The 19,989-nt window shown below is 39.1% G+C and overlaps 2 protein-coding genes across 3 annotated transcripts; one reads left to right on the top strand and one right to left on the bottom strand.

Moving 5' to 3' along the window:
- Positions 1 to 719: 719 nt before the first annotated feature.
- On the top strand, positions 720 to 7,713 carry sox10 (SRY-box transcription factor 10). 2 transcript variants are annotated; one of them, XM_077558498.1, is made up of 5 exons: positions 720 to 880; positions 3,723 to 4,515; positions 4,656 to 4,924; positions 5,236 to 5,421; positions 5,509 to 7,713. In XM_077558498.1, the coding sequence occupies exons 2-5, from the start codon at positions 4,085 to 4,087 to the stop codon at positions 6,012 to 6,014; spliced, it is 1,392 nt and encodes a 463-aa protein (XP_077414624.1). In that variant the 5' UTR covers positions 720 to 880; positions 3,723 to 4,084; the 3' UTR covers positions 6,015 to 7,713. The 2 variants fall into 2 exon arrangements, with proteins under 2 accessions (XP_077414624.1, XP_077414623.1); XM_077558497.1 differs by having other exon boundaries at positions 5,236 to 7,713.
- Positions 7,714 to 14,581: 6,868 nt separating this feature from the next.
- Positions 14,582 to 19,671, bottom strand: polr2f (RNA polymerase II, I and III subunit F). The gene is made up of 5 exons (XM_077559758.1): positions 19,504 to 19,671; positions 19,257 to 19,326; positions 19,030 to 19,160; positions 18,686 to 18,757; positions 14,582 to 15,193 (listed from the first exon to the last, which is right to left on the bottom strand). The coding sequence occupies exons 1-5, from the start codon at positions 19,521 to 19,523 to the stop codon at positions 15,103 to 15,105; spliced, it is 384 nt and encodes a 127-aa protein (XP_077415884.1). The 5' UTR covers positions 19,524 to 19,671; the 3' UTR covers positions 14,582 to 15,102.
- Positions 19,672 to 19,989: the final 318 nt, after the last annotated feature.

Here is a 19,989-nt window from a genome sequence, read left to right as displayed (position 1 = left end):
GTTCAACATAATCTGCTGACCCCCCCAAATAAAATTATGTTTTCTTGGACTAAAATAAAGACTAAAATGCTAGATTTATAGTTTATTTAAATGGACTAAATAAAAACGGGATGAGGTTGACTAACTATGACAAAAACTAACAAGCATGATTGAAACTGGACTAAAAGTGAGACTAAATTTAAATATGGCGGATAAAATTAACACTAGTGTACACTCACTGTAAAATGAAATTCTGAGAAAACGAAATAGATCATTTTCATCCAAGTGATGAAATGATGTAGTTAACATATTGAAAAAAATCCCGTTTGCACATTTTACTTTAGATGTGCGAGTCATTCACAGAAAACTATAAAATTGTGCTAATTGTGTCCACGTATAAGTGATTGAGGTGAACTTTTGGAGCTTGGGCAAGAGGCTAATTATGTGGAATCCCATTATAAGTACTGAAATGAAAATGAAATAATACTGCATGTACATGTAAATGCAAACAATAATCACACGTGAGTGGGAGCAAATCCCTGAACACTCCAATGCATAAATGCACGTTGTCCATTTTATGCACGAGTTTGATTTGTTTCAAAAGCTTTACCTAAATTCAAGAGGGAGCGGGAGCGAGATCAACTTTAAGCCAATCACATGCCAGTTTTACCTGCAAGTTGCTGTTCCTTTAAGACTTATCCTCCCTCGTTTTACTTTACTATTTTTTTTTCTCTCTTGACTCATACAAGGAGCCCTTTAAGGCCCGTCACAGTCACACAGAGCGTGCATTCATAGCCTGGCACAGCGACTGAGAGGGCCGGGGAAGCCTGCAGTGTCACCGTGGAAAGAAACTGAAGGATTCTCCTGTACAAGTCACCTTCAACTTTTCCGCAGTACTGAAGTAAGATGCATTTCTTCTATTTTTGCTGCTATGCCTGCTCGCAATCTGTCTTCTTTTGCAAATTTGAGGCAAAGCCATCATAAGCTCTTTATTTGCACTAAATAACTGAAAAAGCAACTGTCATCCATTCAACTATAATGCAAACACTTCATGCCTCAATTACAGATCATTTAAAAAATTCACCTGTTCTTTTAAATGACAGATTACCTTTGTGTCCTTGTGTCAACATTGTGCAAGTTATATTTGGGTTATTTCATATTTGCTATCCAGCCTGCTGAAGTCAGAAATTTGGTCACGTTACAAAAACGTTTTTGTGATTTGAATTTGTTTTGATAAAGTTGTTTTCAGTTCCTTGGTGATGAGAGCAACGTCCAATTAAATGTGAGTTATTGTAACTGGACAAAAAATAAGCAAATTAGAGGCCAAACAAGTGAAATTAATACGTTCATATTCATGAAATTCCTCGTGTGCACTAAAATAAATGTAAATAAACAACAAGAGTACTTTGTAAACTATTAGGTTATCATGTTGTATTAAAAAAATAGCACAAATGCAACAAACTGCTTGGAATTTTGGAGCCGTGTTTATGTATTTTTTTCCCTCGCAAGTATGGACCATTTAGGCAATACAGTAGTTTCAGAAGACAGTTATTTAAATTTGAAATAAGTAAATCATAAGAAGTACAGGTAGCAAAATGTCAGCTAAAAATAAATCATAAAAAAGTTTAGTATTATAGTACCTTTATAAAGTTGGGGAGTTGTTGAAAAGGGTGGGGCATTATTGAAACTCCCAACGGAACCATAAAAAAAAAAGGTAACCTTTTATAATATCACCGGACGTGGGCTAGAGCTGAAATTTTCCCGCAATTTACACCGTCAAGGTGGCAAACAAACAAACCACTGAGTTGTATGCTTCTGTGAGTGTAAGTGTAAAGTGGGTAAAGGGACGGGGTGTTGACTTAACGGACAAAACAAGGACACATTTTGCTGCCTGTAAAAGACGCGGCCCTGTGCAACAAGCGCACTGTGTCAAATCACACCACGCACACACGGACTGAAAGGTTTATATTTCCACAGCCAGGCCGTGTTTATCCAAGAAGTGCAATGTAAATTCGAGGTCTGTGCTTTTGCGGCCTCACATCATTCCAACACTTTCTCTCCTGAGAGCTTAGAATAACTGCCAAATCTTGCACAGCAGTGGCTTATTTTTGTGGGGTGGTTTGGGTGATGCTTACGTAAAGAAACCAACACGTTTGCCAACTCTTTGAATTACTTGCAACTAAAAGATTAATTACTGAGCTTTTCATTTGAGAAGGAACAGCGTACAAGCATTGATTTGAATTACGCTACAAAGAGGTTGCACAACTGTCACTCTATTCTACCTTGTCAGAAATCAGACAACAGTAGGTATTGATTTCTGATTTCCAATTTCTCATTCAATGACAAACAAAGAACTGCGTAGAAAAACCTCACAACAGATTTGTGGCGTAATGTGGGTTACCATCGCCCAGGGCAACTCAAGTATTCACTCCAGGCAGTGGAGGTCTCTTTTACACCAGTCCATTATTAAGCCTTTTTGACTTAAACGTACTTTTTGCTTACATTTGAGTGTGGAAAAAAACCCAGCCCCAGCAGACGTCTATAACAAGCCACTCATGTTTGTGCCATTGTGCAACACTTTATGCATTAACCCATACATGCACAATAATGCAAATGTTAGTCTGGGGAGGGGGAAATGAGCATGGCCATATAACGACTGAAGTGCTAGAAGAAAGAGTGGGGAAGCATCCATAGTCTTTGTTTTCATGTGTCTTGACTCAACATTAGCCGTTAGCTTGGAGAAAAGGATGCCAAACAGATCATATCAATCATGAGTCAAAATGTCTCTCTTTCACAGTGAATGAATCGCTTACAGTACAATCTTTCATTGAGTCGCTGTGAATGATGTCCGTCCCGCCCACCATGGCTGTGTGTCTTTCGCAGTTCCACTCTTGTCCGGCCGGCACGCTCACAGCTCAGCTCTAGTGAAGGAAATGATTCCGTTCTTAAAGTGGTTCCATTCAGTATGCTCCCTCAAAAGACATGTCAGTTCGAACAAATCATTAGCGAAGGACGAAACACGAGTTAAAGGCGAGGTTGACGCAAAAAAAATCTTTACAAGACTATGTTGTTTACACTAACACTAGTTTGATCATAGCATTCTGATTAAAATTGTGTTTGTGCAATATGAAAAAATTTGCAAAATCCACTCTTTTTAATCCATCTCAGAAGGCGGCCATTTTGTCACTTGCTGTCGGCTGAAAATAACGTCACAGTTGCTCAGGGCACCAATGACCAACTACAGTTTAACTGTTTTCTGAGTTTGGTCATGTGACATTCACAAACTGAGCCGTGATTGGTCATTACCAGAGTCCAGAGCTGTGATGTCATTTGAGTCGACAGCAATTGGCAAAATGGCCGCCCCCTGAGATGGCTAAAAACGGTGCATTTTGCTTCTTTGTTCATACTCCACAAACACAATATTAATCAGAATATCACACTTAGACTCATGGGGCTACATAGAACATATTGTGAATAATATTTTGGGGTTGACGTTCCCCTTAACCAAGTGATGAACTTGTAACAATAAAGGTACCACAGATTTGAATATGGCTGCAAAAAATAAAAAAATAATTAAATTCACTCATGTTCTTAATTCTGTCTCATAGAAGCTTCTAGAATCAGGTCCACCACTAATTCTACTCTTACGCTTATATTGTTTTTGCTGTTGTTGTTCTAAAAAACCCTTTCATCAACATTCTCCCCTCAACAAAAAGCAACATCCTGAAGTTCTGCTGTTTCAGGTCCCACCTGTTGAATTTCCATCGCGGGAGCCTCAGAGGAGAGAGACGCCGGGAAGTCATCAGATAGGTGGGCGAGTTTGGTGCTGACAGCCGTGCTTTAGCAGGTAAACTGGGGTCTAAGGTGCGCACTGAGCCGCCTATGATACCAACCACACGGATGGAAAGAACTTTGATGTTCAACCCTCATAGAGTTTTACAACGGAGGTTGAGAGTGGAGACAGATTGGCAGTTTATATTATAATTCAACAGAGGTCAGAAGAAGATCAGACACACTAACATCGGTCGGCCCATTAGTACATTAGAGTAGGGACAAACAGCAGGCAGCCAACAGGTAGAGTTTAAGGAAAACGTCAAGCATCCTCATGAAGATGTCCAGAGAGGAGCAGAGCTTGTCAGATGTCGAGCTCAGTCCCGCCATGTCGGACGACAGCCACTCCCGATCACCTGGACATTCGTCTGGTGCCGGTGGAGATGAGTCGCCCCTCCACAGGCAGCAGCTGCTGGCGGTCCTGGATGATGGCGCAAGGGGCCACCCCCCCGGGAAATCCGATGATGAGGACGAGCGCTTCCCCGTGGGGATCCGAAAGGCTGTCAGTCAGGTGCTCAACTGCTACGACTGGACACTGGTGCCCATGCCCGTGCGTGTGAACAGCGGCACCAAGAGCAAGCCGCACGTCAAGCGACCGATGAACGCCTTCATGGTGTGGGCGCAGGCGGCGCGGAGGAAACTGGCAGACCAACACCCGCACCTGCACAACGCCGAGCTCAGCAAGACGCTGGGGAAGCTTTGGAGGTGAGGTGGTCTCATTTTCACTGAACAGATTTTGAATGGTCCATTTCATGAAAAGGTTTGGAAAGTTGATGTTTGACGTCTTGGGAGGTCCAAGAGTGAATGAAAGCTGATTTCTGATAGATGTTTTTCCTTCTTCCAAGGCTTCTTAATGAGAGCGATAAGCGACCCTTCATCGAGGAGGCGGAGAGGTTGAGAAAGCAGCACAAGAAAGACTACCCTGACTACAAATACCAGCCTCGACGCCGCAAGAACGGAAAGACCAGTTCCGGGTCAGGGAGCGATGCAGAAGGCCATTTGGAGGGTGAGGTCAGGCATAGGCAATCCATCTACAAGGGTCTCCATCTGGATGTGGTCCACACTGGGGGAGCTGGGTCCCCTTTGGCAGATAGGCATCACCCTCATGCTGCAGGTGGGCTGCCGGCTCCTTTGACTCACCTCACGAGTATGCCTTTGACATTATTAGTGGTTTACATTTGATTTGTTTTAGTGCTGTCAAAGTTAAACCTTTAAACAATTCAAAGTTAAAGATTTCACTCCTGAGTTAAAGCATTAACTCAAATGAAAAGTTAAAGCTTTAACTGCTGAGGTAAAGCTTTAACTTTCGTGTTAAAGCTTTAACTCAGGAGGTAGAGCTTAAAGTTTTTACTTTGACAGCACTAATTATTTCAGATTTGATCAAACAACAACAAACAGCCTTAACATGGTTTCTTCTGTGTTCAGGTCACAGCCACAGTCCTCCTACACCACCAACCACACCCAAGACAGAACTTCAGTCTGGGAGGGCGGGGGATGGAAAGAGGGAGGCTTTGGGCAACGGGGTCTCCCGTGGCCCAATGGGAGCAGAGGGTAGTTCAGGTGCCGCAGGGTCCGGAAAGCCCCACATCGACTTTGGCAATATGGACATCGGTGAGATAAGCAACGACGTGATGGCCACCATGGAACCTTTTGATGTCAATGAGTTTGACCAGTACCTTCCCCCTAATGGCCATCCAGGGATCGGGCAGAGTGCTGGGTCAGGAGCGGCGACGCCCATTACGACCGCATCCCAATACACCTACGGCATCTCCTCAGTGGCCAGTGGACACTCGGCAGCCTGGCTTTCCAAGCAGCAGCCGCAACAACATCACGGCTCCCTTCTGAGCTCAGACCCGTCCAAGACCCAGATCAAGAGCGAAGCCGGCGGCGCTGGCAGTCACTTTTCAGAGGCGGCCGCAGCCGGTTCCCACGTCACCTATACCCCTCTGAGCCTCCCTCACTATAGCTCCGCCTTCCCCTCACTGGCAGCCAGGGCTCAGTTTGCAGAGTATGCTGACCAGCAGGCCTCAGGGTCCTACTACGCTCACTCGAGCCAGGCAACAGGCTTATACTCTGCCTTCTCATACATGGGGCCCACCCAGAGGCCCCTGTACACAGCAATCAGCGACCCATCCTGTGTGCCACAGTCACACAGCCCCACACACTGGGAGCAGCCCATCTACACTACGCTGTCGCGACCATGACAGATAACGAGACCATTGGGTGCCGGTGCTGGTCCGGCCCCCAGGCCCGACCCGACAAGCAGCAGTAGTTTTGGTGAAAGCGGTCTGGGCAGAGGGGAGTGGGCTGGCACCGGGCAAGTCGGCTGGGGAGACGGGAGGGAAGAAACCCTGCATTGTTCTCGCCCAGATGCAGAAATGCAGTCAGAAGTGAAGGATGAGTTTGGAGCGTGGTGCTTTTAAAGCATTCGGTGATCTTTTGGTGCGTGCAATCTGATGACATTGGCACGAGTCAAGTTCCGGATTTGCAGCAGCAAAATGTCTACCGCTTCAAACTACACAATTAGATCAAGGATTATGTCCCTGTCAGGATGGTGGCTCCCTGCATGGAAGTGAGGTTATCATGGGTCACTCTTAGGATGAGCACATTCTAAATCTACAAAGAATGAACAGGTATCAAACCCTGACCACTCATTCAATGTGTTTTGTTTGTTTTATGGAGGAGAGCCCAAGTCTTTGCTAGCCCATTCAGGCACAATTTATATCAAAGAGATATACTGTCTGGTAGTGTGTTCAGCAAAACAATACGATGACACTGTTTTTTCGAGCACATTTGTTCCTGTTTATAGCGCTGTGTTTATGTTTCTTTGATTTTTTTTTTGTTTTGTTTTTTTGCAATTTTATTATCATTTGATTTGCAAAGCAAACCTCTCACCGTGACTTATTTATAAAAAATTATACACATGAGATAATTGTAAAATCACCAAAGTTTTGACACCAAAACGTTATAATTATAATTAAGAAACTGCCATAATAATTGTTTCTCCCAATGTGACATTCCAAGCTACCTTACATTCATTCTTACCTACATAACATAGAATAGGTTTTTTTCAAATTGTTAATGTTTACCCTGACACTGATGAAAGATTTTAGTTAATATAACCTTCTTCTTCTTTTTTTAAAGACGCCCAATTTTTAACACTTTCTCAATACATTATTAAACACATTAACCGCTGTTTTCATCATTTTGTGTATTATTACTGTGCTGCCTTTTATTATCTCCACTGAAAATCCATTTCAATGTGAAATGTCACAAGATTGTGCACGAGTTCCAATCGACAGCAATTTTGACAAAACATTGCCACAAGCAGATAGAACGGCTTTCACAAAGATGGATTTTCACAGAGCCTAACATTTAATAGTCACTGTGCCTTATCTTTTATTCTTGCTTTTTACACATTTAATTCAAAAGTAACACATTGCATTCTGTATTACCGTCTCATTTTCCTTTTATAGTCATTATTCTACAGAGTGAGTATGTATTTCATTTTTGTCAACATCTCTCAGATGTACTTGCATCTTCACTTGTTCTACATTTCAAAATGCTGGAAAACATCTCAAATGGCTTTGTTTCAAATGTATCGCAATGTATCATTTTAAATACATACATATACTTTTTTTTTTTATCCAATTGCCTTGCTCTTCTTTCCATTTTGTGTACATTACCATCACTTTATGGCAATATTCCTAACCCCAGTCCTATTCATACTGTTTATAGAAATGCTGTCATCTTTTTCTGTACTTTTGACTTTTGTTGTTCCCTGATGGTTGACATGTTCCAGTCGTGTTTTTGCTGGCGCAGCAACAGACAGCAGAAGTGAATGCTGAAACATGTGAGGATGACTATTTGCACTCATTTAAATAAAACTTTGCTATACTGCAATTCCAAGCTTTGTCTTTTTGTTCTTTCCCCCCAATGAACTACATTAGTATACAGGAATCAAACTCAAGGCCCTTAGCCGGGCCAGATCCGGCATGGCACACCATTTTGTATGACCCACTAAAACACCTAACTTTGACATCTTGGTTCTTGCTAAATTGATTTGGTCTTTTCATTTTGGCAGAAAAATCTGTCGCCAAAATTGCTATTTTTCTCCTCAATGAATGAAAAGTTTTGTTTGCTTCCATACATGAAACAGAAACGCAAACACAAACATCCTTTTAAACAAATCAATTAATGACTGAAAAAGGAATAAGCTGAAGCATCAGGCTTATTATTGCCTATCAGTCCCATGAATTACATCGAATTTCAACAAATCTAAATAAATAAATACTACACTCATATTATTTTACATTTTATCAATAACCCTAGAAGCATAAATGGTTTTACATGTAAAAAATTTTTTTACTGTATTTTGTGCTGGTCCTCACTTTACATGTTTCTAATATAAATAAATCCCTCCTAAAGTTTAGTTTTCTTAATTAATTTAAAGAAATTCTTATTGTTACCATCATCATTACATGTCATTACCAGTGTCTTCAAATACACAATATCGATATATTTTATAATACCAAATAAATAATTGGTTAGTATTCACTAAGTATTCAATTGTTTTTTCTGTAATTTAATAATTGGGTCTATGTTTGTTTCATGTACATTTCCCCAAACTTCAGCACAGTATGACGTGAGGCAAGTACAATACTGTATATGAACAACGTTGCTTTTTGTTAGCTTTTTTGAGAAAATATTTTAATTTATAAAGAACAGCCCCTGATTTAGCTAATTTAGCTTCTTTTTTTCTGGGTTTAAAGTGTTGAAAGTCCCTGAATATCTTCTTAAAATAAATGAAATCCTAAAATATTTGTTTAGTACTTTTTTCCATGACTTGTGATGTCAAATTACATTTTTTTTTTGTTGAAAATACACACAATGACATTCAAATGCAGTGGCAATTCTGTAAATTTACTAATGAGGTAATTCAAATGGGTTGACCACCCCTGCATAATGACGTAAATAAAGTGTATGTCATAATCCTCACTTGAAATATGAGATTGCAATTCTTATTTTGGATAGTGTTATTATAACAAATTATCAAATTAAGTTGACGATACAATGACAGGTGGCCACACATCCGGCGCCTAACTGAGACACAGCATCTATCAAAGCGGAGGCCAGTACCAAGATGAATGATCATAAATTACTCTATCAGGCCGATTACACAACACACGGAAACTGTGACCTGTCTGTGGAAATAATTGGTCATCAAGTATAATATACTTGATGACCAATATAGATAATAATATAATTAATATTGATGACAAAACTAATCCAGCACCAAGCTGGGTTTTGCACATTTGTTGCTGTAGGTTTTAATGTGTAAATTTTTGTGTAAGTGGCGGGTTAAGCTTGACTCCTAATTCCCTCCACTTAATCAGCCGGGCAAAGACAAAGCAGGCCATTGAAGGGGAACTGGGGGGAGGAGGGAAATAGGGCAATCGAGGGGAGCCTTGCTCATAGCTGCCTGGCATGTAGCTTCACCAGGATACAAAAGAGACTCTCATAGACCCGACAGTTCTCCTGCTAGACCCCATTTGTCCTGTCATTTCTGCTGCACGTGCCCTCTTTCATTAAAGAAATGCTAGCACCCTAAAAAATGAAGGAAATAATGGTTACCAGGGAAAGCACGAGTAATCGTTGCCAATCTGATGAGTCAGGTGTGGGACATTACTAGTGGGGCGAGAACATCAATCAGCACATCTACAAAGATATCCTGTGGGAATGTGGCAGGACATCGAGCATGCTCATAATAGCCCGAGCATCCGACAGTTCCAAATATGGTCGTGCTGGAGCAACCTTCCTATTCACCCGGCTTGGCTGAGCGTGATTTTATCCTCTTTCTTAAACTGAAGAGAACCGAAAACTACCAGCAACTTTTAATTCAAAACTACAGATAAATCAATGAGGACAGTTTGAATTTTGACTCAAAAATTTACAAATAACTTTTGATTGCTCTCCCTGTGCATGTGATCCTGCCTCTTACATAAGTCAGCTGGGATAGGCTCCATCTCGCCCGTGACCCTAATGAGGACAAGCACTATAGAAAATGGATGAATGCAGTGGATGGTTCTTGCTTGTAATAAGCAGATGGGCCTCGGTTGACCCACTTTAGCTATAACATTCATGGACAACTTATGATTTTGTTGGTGTGTGCAAAACTTGCTGCACACAATGTGATGAGACTGAATCATAACACGGGCTACTTAATGCTCATCACATTAACAGAACCTCTAAAGTCAAATACGGCAGCAATTGGACAGTTTAGTTTGGAAGCCCATTACCGCCAGTAAAAAAAATAAAAAAAATAAAAAATAAAAATAAAAAAGTAATATAAATATATATATAATTATTATTGTTTAAACTGTCAGAGGCCTGTTTCTACAATGGCATACTAAGGTCACGTATATTTTTTTTTGGGGGGGGGGGGGTATTCAGAAGAAGAAAAAGACTCACAAATTAACGAGAAACAAACTTGCAAATTTGCTCCATTATAAAGTGGCAAATTCATGAGAAAAAAAGACTTGTAAAATTAAGAGAAATAAACTATGCGGGGAAAAAACTCGCAAGAAATACATGTAGCGTACTCGGATGTTTGTGCCGATATTATCCAGGTTCATCCTGCCTTTTCATTTTATAAAGAGAAGAGAGAAAGAGAAAAACCTACGTTAGCACCTGGTGGATAAAAGCCAGCACCTCCTCCAGACTATTGCTACACTACATTTATCTCTCGCAAGTTTGTGACTATTTTTTCTAGCAAATCTGTGAGTTTATTTCTTGTAAATTTAGGATTTTTTTCTCTCAAAAATTTGCGAGTTTATTTCTCGTAAATTTCAGAGGGGTTTTTTTTCGCGCAAATTTGCGAGTTTATTTCTACGTGACCCTAATATGCCGTCATGCGGAAATGGGCATATGATTTTTTTGTGTGTTTTTTACTGGCAGGAATGGGCATTTTTTTGGCGTACATACCCTAGAGTTAATATCAAAACAGATTTCGGTTGTTTTAAAAATGCGTAGGGAATTTTGTTCTTATGTGCCATTAATGTGGTTGAAAAAATACAAGCTACTGACATTCTTAAGAGAAACCAACTATTTTGAGCAAATGGGCAGCAGTGGCTCATTCCTTGAGGGTATGGAATAAGTACGATCTATGCCAGGCTTCCCCAATCCTGGTCTTGGAGGGCCTTAGTCCCGCAGATTTGAGATGTTTCCGTCCAACAACACACCTGATTCTAAAGATCAGATTTTACTGTATTCTTTATTCATGCTGTTATTTTTTTTAAAATTACATTTCCAAAGTTAACAAGTGTTTAGAAGGGTGGGAGTTGTGTGGCGCCTTCGCCCCCAAAAAATTGATTTTAAAAAGTACTAAAAAAAGCCCCCAAAAATATAAAATATAAAAATACTTTTAATAATTTTTTTTTTTGGGGGGGGGGGTTGTTTTTGTTTTTTTACATTCTCTATTTCGCGTAAATGTACCTATCATGGGTGGGTGTGGAACTGGATCGTAACAACCGTGAAAAGTGAGGGAACACTGTAAATGAATCGGGTGTGTTGGACAGCAGAAACATCTAAAGCCTGCAGGATTCCGGCCCTCAAGGAACAGGATTGGCGAAGCCTGGTCTATGGAGAGCAGTTGAAAAATATTTGAGACTGGTTGCTGGACACGGGACAGTTTGCTTTTGTGCCACATTGAGCAAGGCACCACACTCCCCAACTGCTTATAAATGAATAAAGTTGGGGGGGAAAACAAGTAGGCAAACATGAAAATTGTTATATGGAGGCGTGAACTCAAACCTCTAACCTCCAACCGTGATGTAGATGTGCTAACCACATTTAAAAAGTAAACACTAGAACTTGATTTGATTTTTTGAAAACTTGCGATTACATTTAAGAACACAGTAAGAAGAGATCAACGAGAAAAGGACAGAGCTGTGACTGTTGTAAGATCACCACTGCCCCACAGAGAAAGAAAAAAAATGTGTGACTGAATGAGCAAATGGAAACATGACGAATGGCGAATATGGCTAAACAGCAAGCTAATGGCGTGCAGTTTGAAGATGAACGATATTAGCAGGATCCTCAGCTGCGGGCGGCCTGATGCTGTCCTCACTGTGGTTAGTGCAGCTGATTGTCACATGGCCATGAAAGCAGCCTGCAGTCCCCCCAGGCACCGTCGTCTTCTCTTATCAAAAGACTTACATATGAAATCATTACCACCAGCATTGACTGGATTCATTGTCAAATCATGGCAAATAAGATCAGACCAAAGTTCCCCGTTGTTTATTTGTTCCTCTTCTTTACCAGACACACACGGCAACAGTTACACTGGCTTTTGTCGTTTAGCTTTTTTAGCATTTTATTTTCTTGTCTTTTAGCTGCAATGTTTTCACATGGCAGGCCTCTGTACTGGTTGACCTTTTCACCGTGGAGGGGGAGGGGAGTCAGGGGAAACTTTGGGGGGGGGCTCTACACCCTGTGTGGGGCCTACCGCCGTCAATCTGGATGGCCATGAGCTGTCATCCCTCGGTGTGTTGATGAGCTCCACTTGGGTGCTTTCCTCACAAGGTTTCTCTGTCCCCCTACACGTGTTTTATTTATTTTTTTATAAATATAGTGCTCAGGTTTTCTTTTTATATTTTACTATGGATGTTTTAATTGCATCGCACTTTGAGCTTCTAATGCCGAGATTAGCTGCTCTGTGTAACAATTTGGCTAAGAAAATAATACAATAGCTTTTTCATTTGACCATTTTTGACTGAAACATCTAATTAGTAGATTAACACGTTAGCTGTTCACAATGAGTACTCCTGCAAGCCTCTGGCCAATAGTTTTCAGACAGTATTCAGGTTCGAATTTCCCGCCCTGATAAATTCTTCTGGGGAAATTCTTCTGGAACTCTCGATTTGCAAATATAAATTGATGTAAAACATGGCTTGTTCCTTTTAAATATTTCATAACAAACATAGTACGGGAAACACAAAAATATTTGTATACAAAATATATATAAAAATATTGCACAAAATATATCCTACAAATGTATATGTGTCAAGATTTGTTAATTTAGATGATAGATGTACATTTTGTAAAACTGGTCAAGAAAGTGTAATTCATCTTCTTTTTTTTTATGATTGTCCTTTTAGTATCAGGTTCTGGAATGATGTAAAGAAATGCATTTTTCAAAAGACTGACCATAGCCGCCATACTGTAAAGATTGAGGGTAAAAATATTTTTACTTGGTTTGCATACAAAGATAAAGACATTTGCAATTTATTGCTGGTCTTTTTATTTTGTTAAGAGAAATTTCAATAACTCTATATTCAAATTCACAAAACCGTATTTCTTCAATTTGATCCATGCTTTAAAGTACTTTTGGTTCATATTAGTCATTATATAGTCTCTCTTAAATTTGTAAATGTTATGTTATGTCTTAGTTATGTAAGTTTTATTTTCCTGCAAGCTTTTTTCATATGATCTGTTAGTGGGAGTAGGGACTTTGAATGTTGGAACTATGATAGGAGAAGGTAGAGAGCTGGTTGGCATGATGCAGAGGAGGAAAGTGGACATACTGTGTGTTCAGGAGAGCAGGTGGAAAGGGAGCAAAGCTAGAAGTTTAGGAGCAGGGTTCAAGTTATTCTATCATGGTGTAGATAGGAAGAGAAATGGAGTAGGAGTTATCGTGAAGGAGGACTTTGTTAGGAACGTCCTGGAGGTAAAAAGAGTGTCAAATAGAGTGATGAGCCTGAAGCTAGGAATCGAAGGTGTGATGATCAATGTGGTTAGTGGGTATGCGCCACAGGTAGGATGTGAGCTGGAGGTGAAGGTTGGACCTTGATGAAATGATGCAGAGCATTCTTAGAAGTGAGAGAGTTGTCATTGGTGCAGACAGAGGTGATGAGGAGGTGATGGGCAAGTTTGCTGCTGTTTCGAACTGTTCATAATTCCCTCCATCTTATGTTCTACCAGCTTAAGAAAACCCGCCCCTGTTCATGTTGTTGCCACCAAACTTCACTGTTGGCTCACCTGTTTTCTGAATTTGATCAGGTGGCATTCGCAAGATGAGCCGTGATTGGTCATTACCTGAGCCCTGAGCAACTGTGATGTCATTTTCAGTTGACAGCGAGTGGCAAAATGGCTGCCCCTGAGATCAATAATAACAGGTGGATTTTGCTGCTTAAGTCATATTCCACAAATGCAATATTAATCTAAATACTTGGTTTAGACTAGTGGGCCCGCATAGGACATACTGTTGCCAACTTGTTTGGAAATTTCATTTGAGTTGTTTGGGTTAAGAGCCACATTAATTAATAGCTTGGTATCAGTTTTTTTTGTTAATATGTATTACAAAAATCATGTGTATAGACTCTTCATGTCATCTGTACTTTTTAGTGTATTTTTAATCCTCCAATGACAAAGCAATGACAACATACACTGACGTAGTTACTGCCTACAACCTATTTTTCCCCAACAATACTGCTTTGTGTTTGTGCATGTATTTTCACGGGAGAGGAAAGTTTGGAGGCAAAAAGCTTCAGCGCAGTTTACAGCACTCCCTCGGCTAAATGAGCAAACCAGCTACTGTACATCTGTGTGGAGGCCACAATGTCACAAGGGTGACAAATGCATTAAATCATGAAAAGCTTCAAATGCGAGCATTTCAAAAATTTTCATTAAGATAATACAGGACATGGAATGGGAGCCTGGAACATGAAAATGTTCCATTTGGAAATTTGAGATGACAAGATAACGCATGAAGGTCTTGCAAAAGAAACTTGTTTATTTGTAACTCCTCAAATGCACCTCATGACTCAATAGCTGGAGGGATATTTGGCCAACACAAAACAGAATCGCTGATCACCGACAACCATCATTTTGTTATAACGTGAACATCTCTCTTTTTTACTGGAATGTGGTGACATTCATTTTCCAGACATACTGTAACGGGGAAAAAATAGTTTCTTACCAAGCTTTCTGAAAGTCCCTGTGTTGTGAATAAAGTACAAAAAGGTGCAAGAACTCTACAACTTTAACTTAAAAACATTACAACTATTATTTTACAGGCACAACTCCACGAAACCAACATATGTAAAAATACAGGCTTTTTATTCTCTAAAACAAACATTTATGGTATTTTCCCCTTGAAGAGCTTCCTTACAATGTGGTTTAAACAGGCAGTGGCGAGGGTGAAGTTTGATGCACAGTCAACTTGATAGTTTGGAGAAACAAAGTCAACAGCACCTCCAGTAGGCAGCTGTCGTTAGAAGGAAGGGTGGCGACTTAATCATTAATGATGAGCTCATCGCAGCCCCAGTCTTCATAACTTCCATCCGGAAGGTAGCGGCGGATGATGATGGGGATCTTGCCACACCTAGTGGATGATACAAGGATGCAGCCTGCTCAATGTGATCAACGAATACCTGCTCCACTCTTAGCAAACTAAATTCTGCTAGTGGCCGTACGTTGGCGACACGAGACACCACATGCTCACAAAGTACAGTTTGTAAATAAGAGTGCATCTCAAGAAATCTAAATATTATATATATATATATATATATATATATATATATATATATATATATATATATATATAGTTATAATATATAGTAATTTCTATATAAGGACATTTTGATTGTTTTATTTTCTTGAGATTAATTTTGTATTGTTGTTAGCTGTAGCTATGACTATCCTTTTTTTTATTATTATTAAATGTTTTCCTTAGTGTGTATTTATCTAACTACTTACTTGCCTACTTGCATATTAACTACTTTCACATTGAATTGAACTACTGAAATAAATTCACTTGTGGAAAATATTCTAATTTAATAAGATGCACTTGTGTAAAAAAAAAAAAAAAGCCAATGCCACAAACAAATAAGGCAGGATATTAAAGTTGCAAGAGCAAAAATTAAGGCTAAATAGTTGCTAACTTTTTTCACTGTGCGTGCAATTGAATATGTTGGTTCTTTACAAGAACTTCACAAAATTAAATCTTCTGTTGTTGTCTTACTTTAAATAACTAATCAAATAAGATTTAAATGAATGCCATATTAACTCTTTCACTGCCATTGACAGCAATAGAGGTCAAAAATGAATTTGAACTATTTCTATTAGTTTAACAGTTTTCCCACTTTTGTGTTTCATTTGTGTTGTTTAGTGTTTGTTGGTTTGCAGATGTGTTCACCTTTGAGTTTCTGCATTTTGCAGTTCAGGGTAACCGTAGAAACGCGCACACATTCATACGCACTAACCTGGTGTCCGAGGCGGGTCGTCGAGGCGGGGTAGCGAACCCACGCCAAGATGCATCGAAGGCAAGTGGCGGTACCACTCCGCCACTGCCCCGCGCTCATTTTTCCCACTTTTGTTAACAAGAGTATGAAAACCTAAAAAATATATATCATTGTACATTTAGAATAGATATAAAATTTGTGATTAATCGTGAGTTAACTAGTGAAGTCATGCTATTAATTATGATTTTAAAAAATAATTGCCTGACGCCCTTAAATTTTAATAATCTTTTCTTTAAAAAAATAAAATTAAAAATTTAATTACTTTTTATTTTTAAAGAAGAAGATTATTAAAAATGAGGAATTCTTCATAATTAATCCCATGACTTCACTAGTTAACTCATGATTAATCACAAATTTTATATCTGTTCTAAATGTACAACAATAATAAAACTTCTAGGTTTTCATACTCTTGTTGACGTCTATAATGTCACTACAATGGCAGTGAATGAGTTAATTTGACAGTTTTTTTTAATATTTCTATATTTTTGTAGCATAAAACGTATAATTATATTATTTTGCATACTATTCATTCACAGTAAACAATTTTGAGAAAAAAGAAACACAAGGTTGATATTGACATTACAAGAATTGGCATGCATTAAGCAACAGGTGGCAAACGCATAGGAAATGTCTTTCAAAAGCAAGCATTTTACAGCTGTAAAAATATATCTAGAAAAAAAAATCTCATATATTTAATGCTTTGGTCAGAGACTAAGGTATTACAGTTTTTCTCCATAGGTTTGGCACATTTCTTGAAACTGAGATGACATTTTCAAAACTGCAAGCTCATTTGGCCAAACAGACTTACATTTGTGCACAAACTATCAGTTCATTAGCAAAAGCACATATATATCCCAAAACTGCTCACACATGCTTCACTCAAAGTTCCTTTCCCAAACAAAGAGTACTGTCACAACTGCAAAGATCCTTCTCAATTGCTTTGGCTCATCTGTATTTACTTAGTGCTTCTTAACTTGGATGGTTTTGCACAACTCTTTGAATCACCTGTAAGAGCTCATATCACTCCCAAAACAGCTCACCTATGTGTCAAAATCTAATTTCTATGTCATACACGTAGTCAGTGCCCCCAAAATGCATCGTCTCTTTGGCATTCTGTGAGCACTGCAAGTCAAAAATCATTAGACGTTTTCTCATATCTAACAAAATACAATTATATATAAAACTGAGGGGGGGGAAAGATTTGCCAAGAGCAGTATTCAAAGTTTGCGGTTTGACATACTCCACTCACAGTCAAGGAAATTGCAACACTTTTTATTCACACAAAGTTACTTACACATTAGAGTGCAAAAAAATAAATAAAGTGTAAGCCAAATTCTGTAGATTTATGAAAAACTGATAACTAAAATAATATCTCGCACACAGCGTAAATGAAGAACCAACTACTGTAACACTTTCACTAGCCTTCCCCCTTTTGACCATCATCCTCATTCTCTTGGCCATCCATATGCTTCTCTCTGTTTGGCCAAAGGTTTTCCCTTGCAATGCAGCGAGGAAAAAACGGCGTGAGTGTCTCAACCATCCTCTACACTGAACCTCTGAGATATGCCAGACTATTTTTGACAATTGAACAGATGATTTTGCATATTATGACTTACACACTGAAATCCTGATGACGTTTTGGAGACGACGGCCATTAGACTGAAAAACAACTAATCCAGTTCGATCAGCAAGATCTATCCATTTGGAAAATGTACTAAATGTGGGCACATTGTGCTAACGGTAGGCTAAATGTACACAAACATTAGCACAGATCCACTAAGGCAATTGACTAGATGCCACGGACTTCCGACTTCCGTAAAACACACAGCAATAATGTTTCCGGTTACTGTTGGCCACGTCCCAATACTGGCTTTCCACCTCCCTCATGAACTAAATCATATTGATGACAACTAATGTGGACAAATACTGCACGCGCAACAAACGCGCCTACAGTAATTTCACCTGCCCGTCGTTACAAATGTCATTGCAGTATAAAAGACTACATAAAACTATTCCTGCGAGTATTGGGACGCGGTCAATTACATCATAACCGGAAACGAAACAAAATTGATGGGTGAAAACCCTGAAGTCGGAAGTCCCGCCTCCTCTGTGGAATATAGTCTATTGAGATATGTTCTAAGACATTGGCAATTTGATGAAAGCAATGAGAAATGCCATTCAGTCAAGACCAATTGTAAGGTAGTTTAGGGATTTGTCCATGGTATTTTGAAAATGTCATCTCAGTTTCAAGAAATGTGCCAAACTTCTAGAGAAAACTGTAATTACAAGATGTCAAATAATATCCTTCAGGATATCTGTCACTTCTGGTTTTAATATTCTTGTACACTTATGTTGTTCATATATTAATTTTAGATATATTTACTCATATTTATGATCTTCTTCAACTATCATGAATATGCCAGTTGCCTCCTTTAATTATCTTGGATTAAGATTTTCAAGGAAGTGACTTACAGGCCTGGAATTTGGTACTGCAGTTTTTTTTTTAAAATGCTTTTTGCTTTGTTTTTAAGATTTGGAGGACGCATGGGAACACAGATACAAAAGTTACTTACTTGAGCTCCTTCATTGCAATTTGTAAGGGGTCCGTTTCTCCTTCCAGCTCCACCATGACCGGTGCGCACATCCTGTTAATAAAAAAAAAAACTACGTCACATTCAAAACAGAAACATTGAAACTAGTCAGCTGACTTTGGGTGACAGAAAAAGTACATCCTGGATTCAAGCCTGTGAACTGTACTGAATATAGTGTGTTTTGGTGGTCACGTTAAAACATTTAGGTATATCGTATGTAGCTTCAAACAGGAGTACCATGCTGACATTGTAAAGCATTTTTACATAAAATACAATTTCACCAACAGTTTGTAACGTATGCTCATTCAACCCAACAAAACACTTACGCTATCTGGAGAGCTCGAGTTCCCAAAACTCTGGCTCGCTCATACTTTGTCATGTATGAGGTTGTTATCCTCTTCTGGTTGGCCTGCTGGCCCTGGCCTGCCGGGAGGATCTGTACATTTTCCTGATCTTCCTGTCCAAGAGATGCAAAAAATGTTATCAAAATGTTATCATCGCAACACGTCAAATTGAAGATGGACACAAACAGAAATCTAAAATACAGTCTCACATCTTCCGCGTTTTCCAAGTCATCTAATCCTTCGTCTTCTTCGGCATCATCAAAATCTCCGTCATCGAAGCTACAAAAATGGGAGAGGTCATGAATCAAATCAGCATAAGAAGAAACTATAGCAATCACCCAACTAAATTGTGGATCAGCTCTAACGCAGCCGTGCGGCTAGCACACGTTTTCTTCAAATAACTGTCAAACTATGACGTAAACACAGTGAAATGCAACTTTTTTTCATATGACTTACTTATCTTCGTTGTCCGACATATCCTGCTGTGAGTAGCAAATATCTCAAGTGAACTGTTTTAATAATTTGATCCTCTCGTTGTAAACAAAAACTCGCACGAGTACGATGAACACATTTAACTTCCGGTTCCTGCGTGCACTGAAAAATAAATCCGGATAAACAGAGAAGTAAACTACCGTTCCGAACGTATTGATTTTCTCCCTCGTCAACGAGGATAGCGTCAGAAATAAATAAGGCGCAACTACGAATATAAAGCATTTTATTGCTGATCATCAACATTGCGTCTATGTTTATGAGCTGAAGAAAAATATCCTTAGAAAATTATAGAGTAGTAAATTCAAATGACTGTATAACTGCAGCAAATACAATTCTGTATTTCGTAAACTTTTTTATTATTATTATTTCTTATCACCATATTATTTATTTTACGTGTTTTATTTTTCTTGTCTTTTTTTTCTTGTCCTGTTTTTGTTGTTTTTACAATTT

Source organism: Vanacampus margaritifer, chromosome 2, assembly GCF_051991255.1.
Source record: "Vanacampus margaritifer isolate UIUO_Vmar chromosome 2, RoL_Vmar_1.0, whole genome shotgun sequence".
NCBI classification, from domain to species: domain Eukaryota; kingdom Metazoa; phylum Chordata; class Actinopteri; order Syngnathiformes; family Syngnathidae; genus Vanacampus; species Vanacampus margaritifer.
The sequence above is the reverse complement of the archived record's forward strand: the minus strand, read 5'-3'. Positions and strand labels throughout refer to the sequence as shown.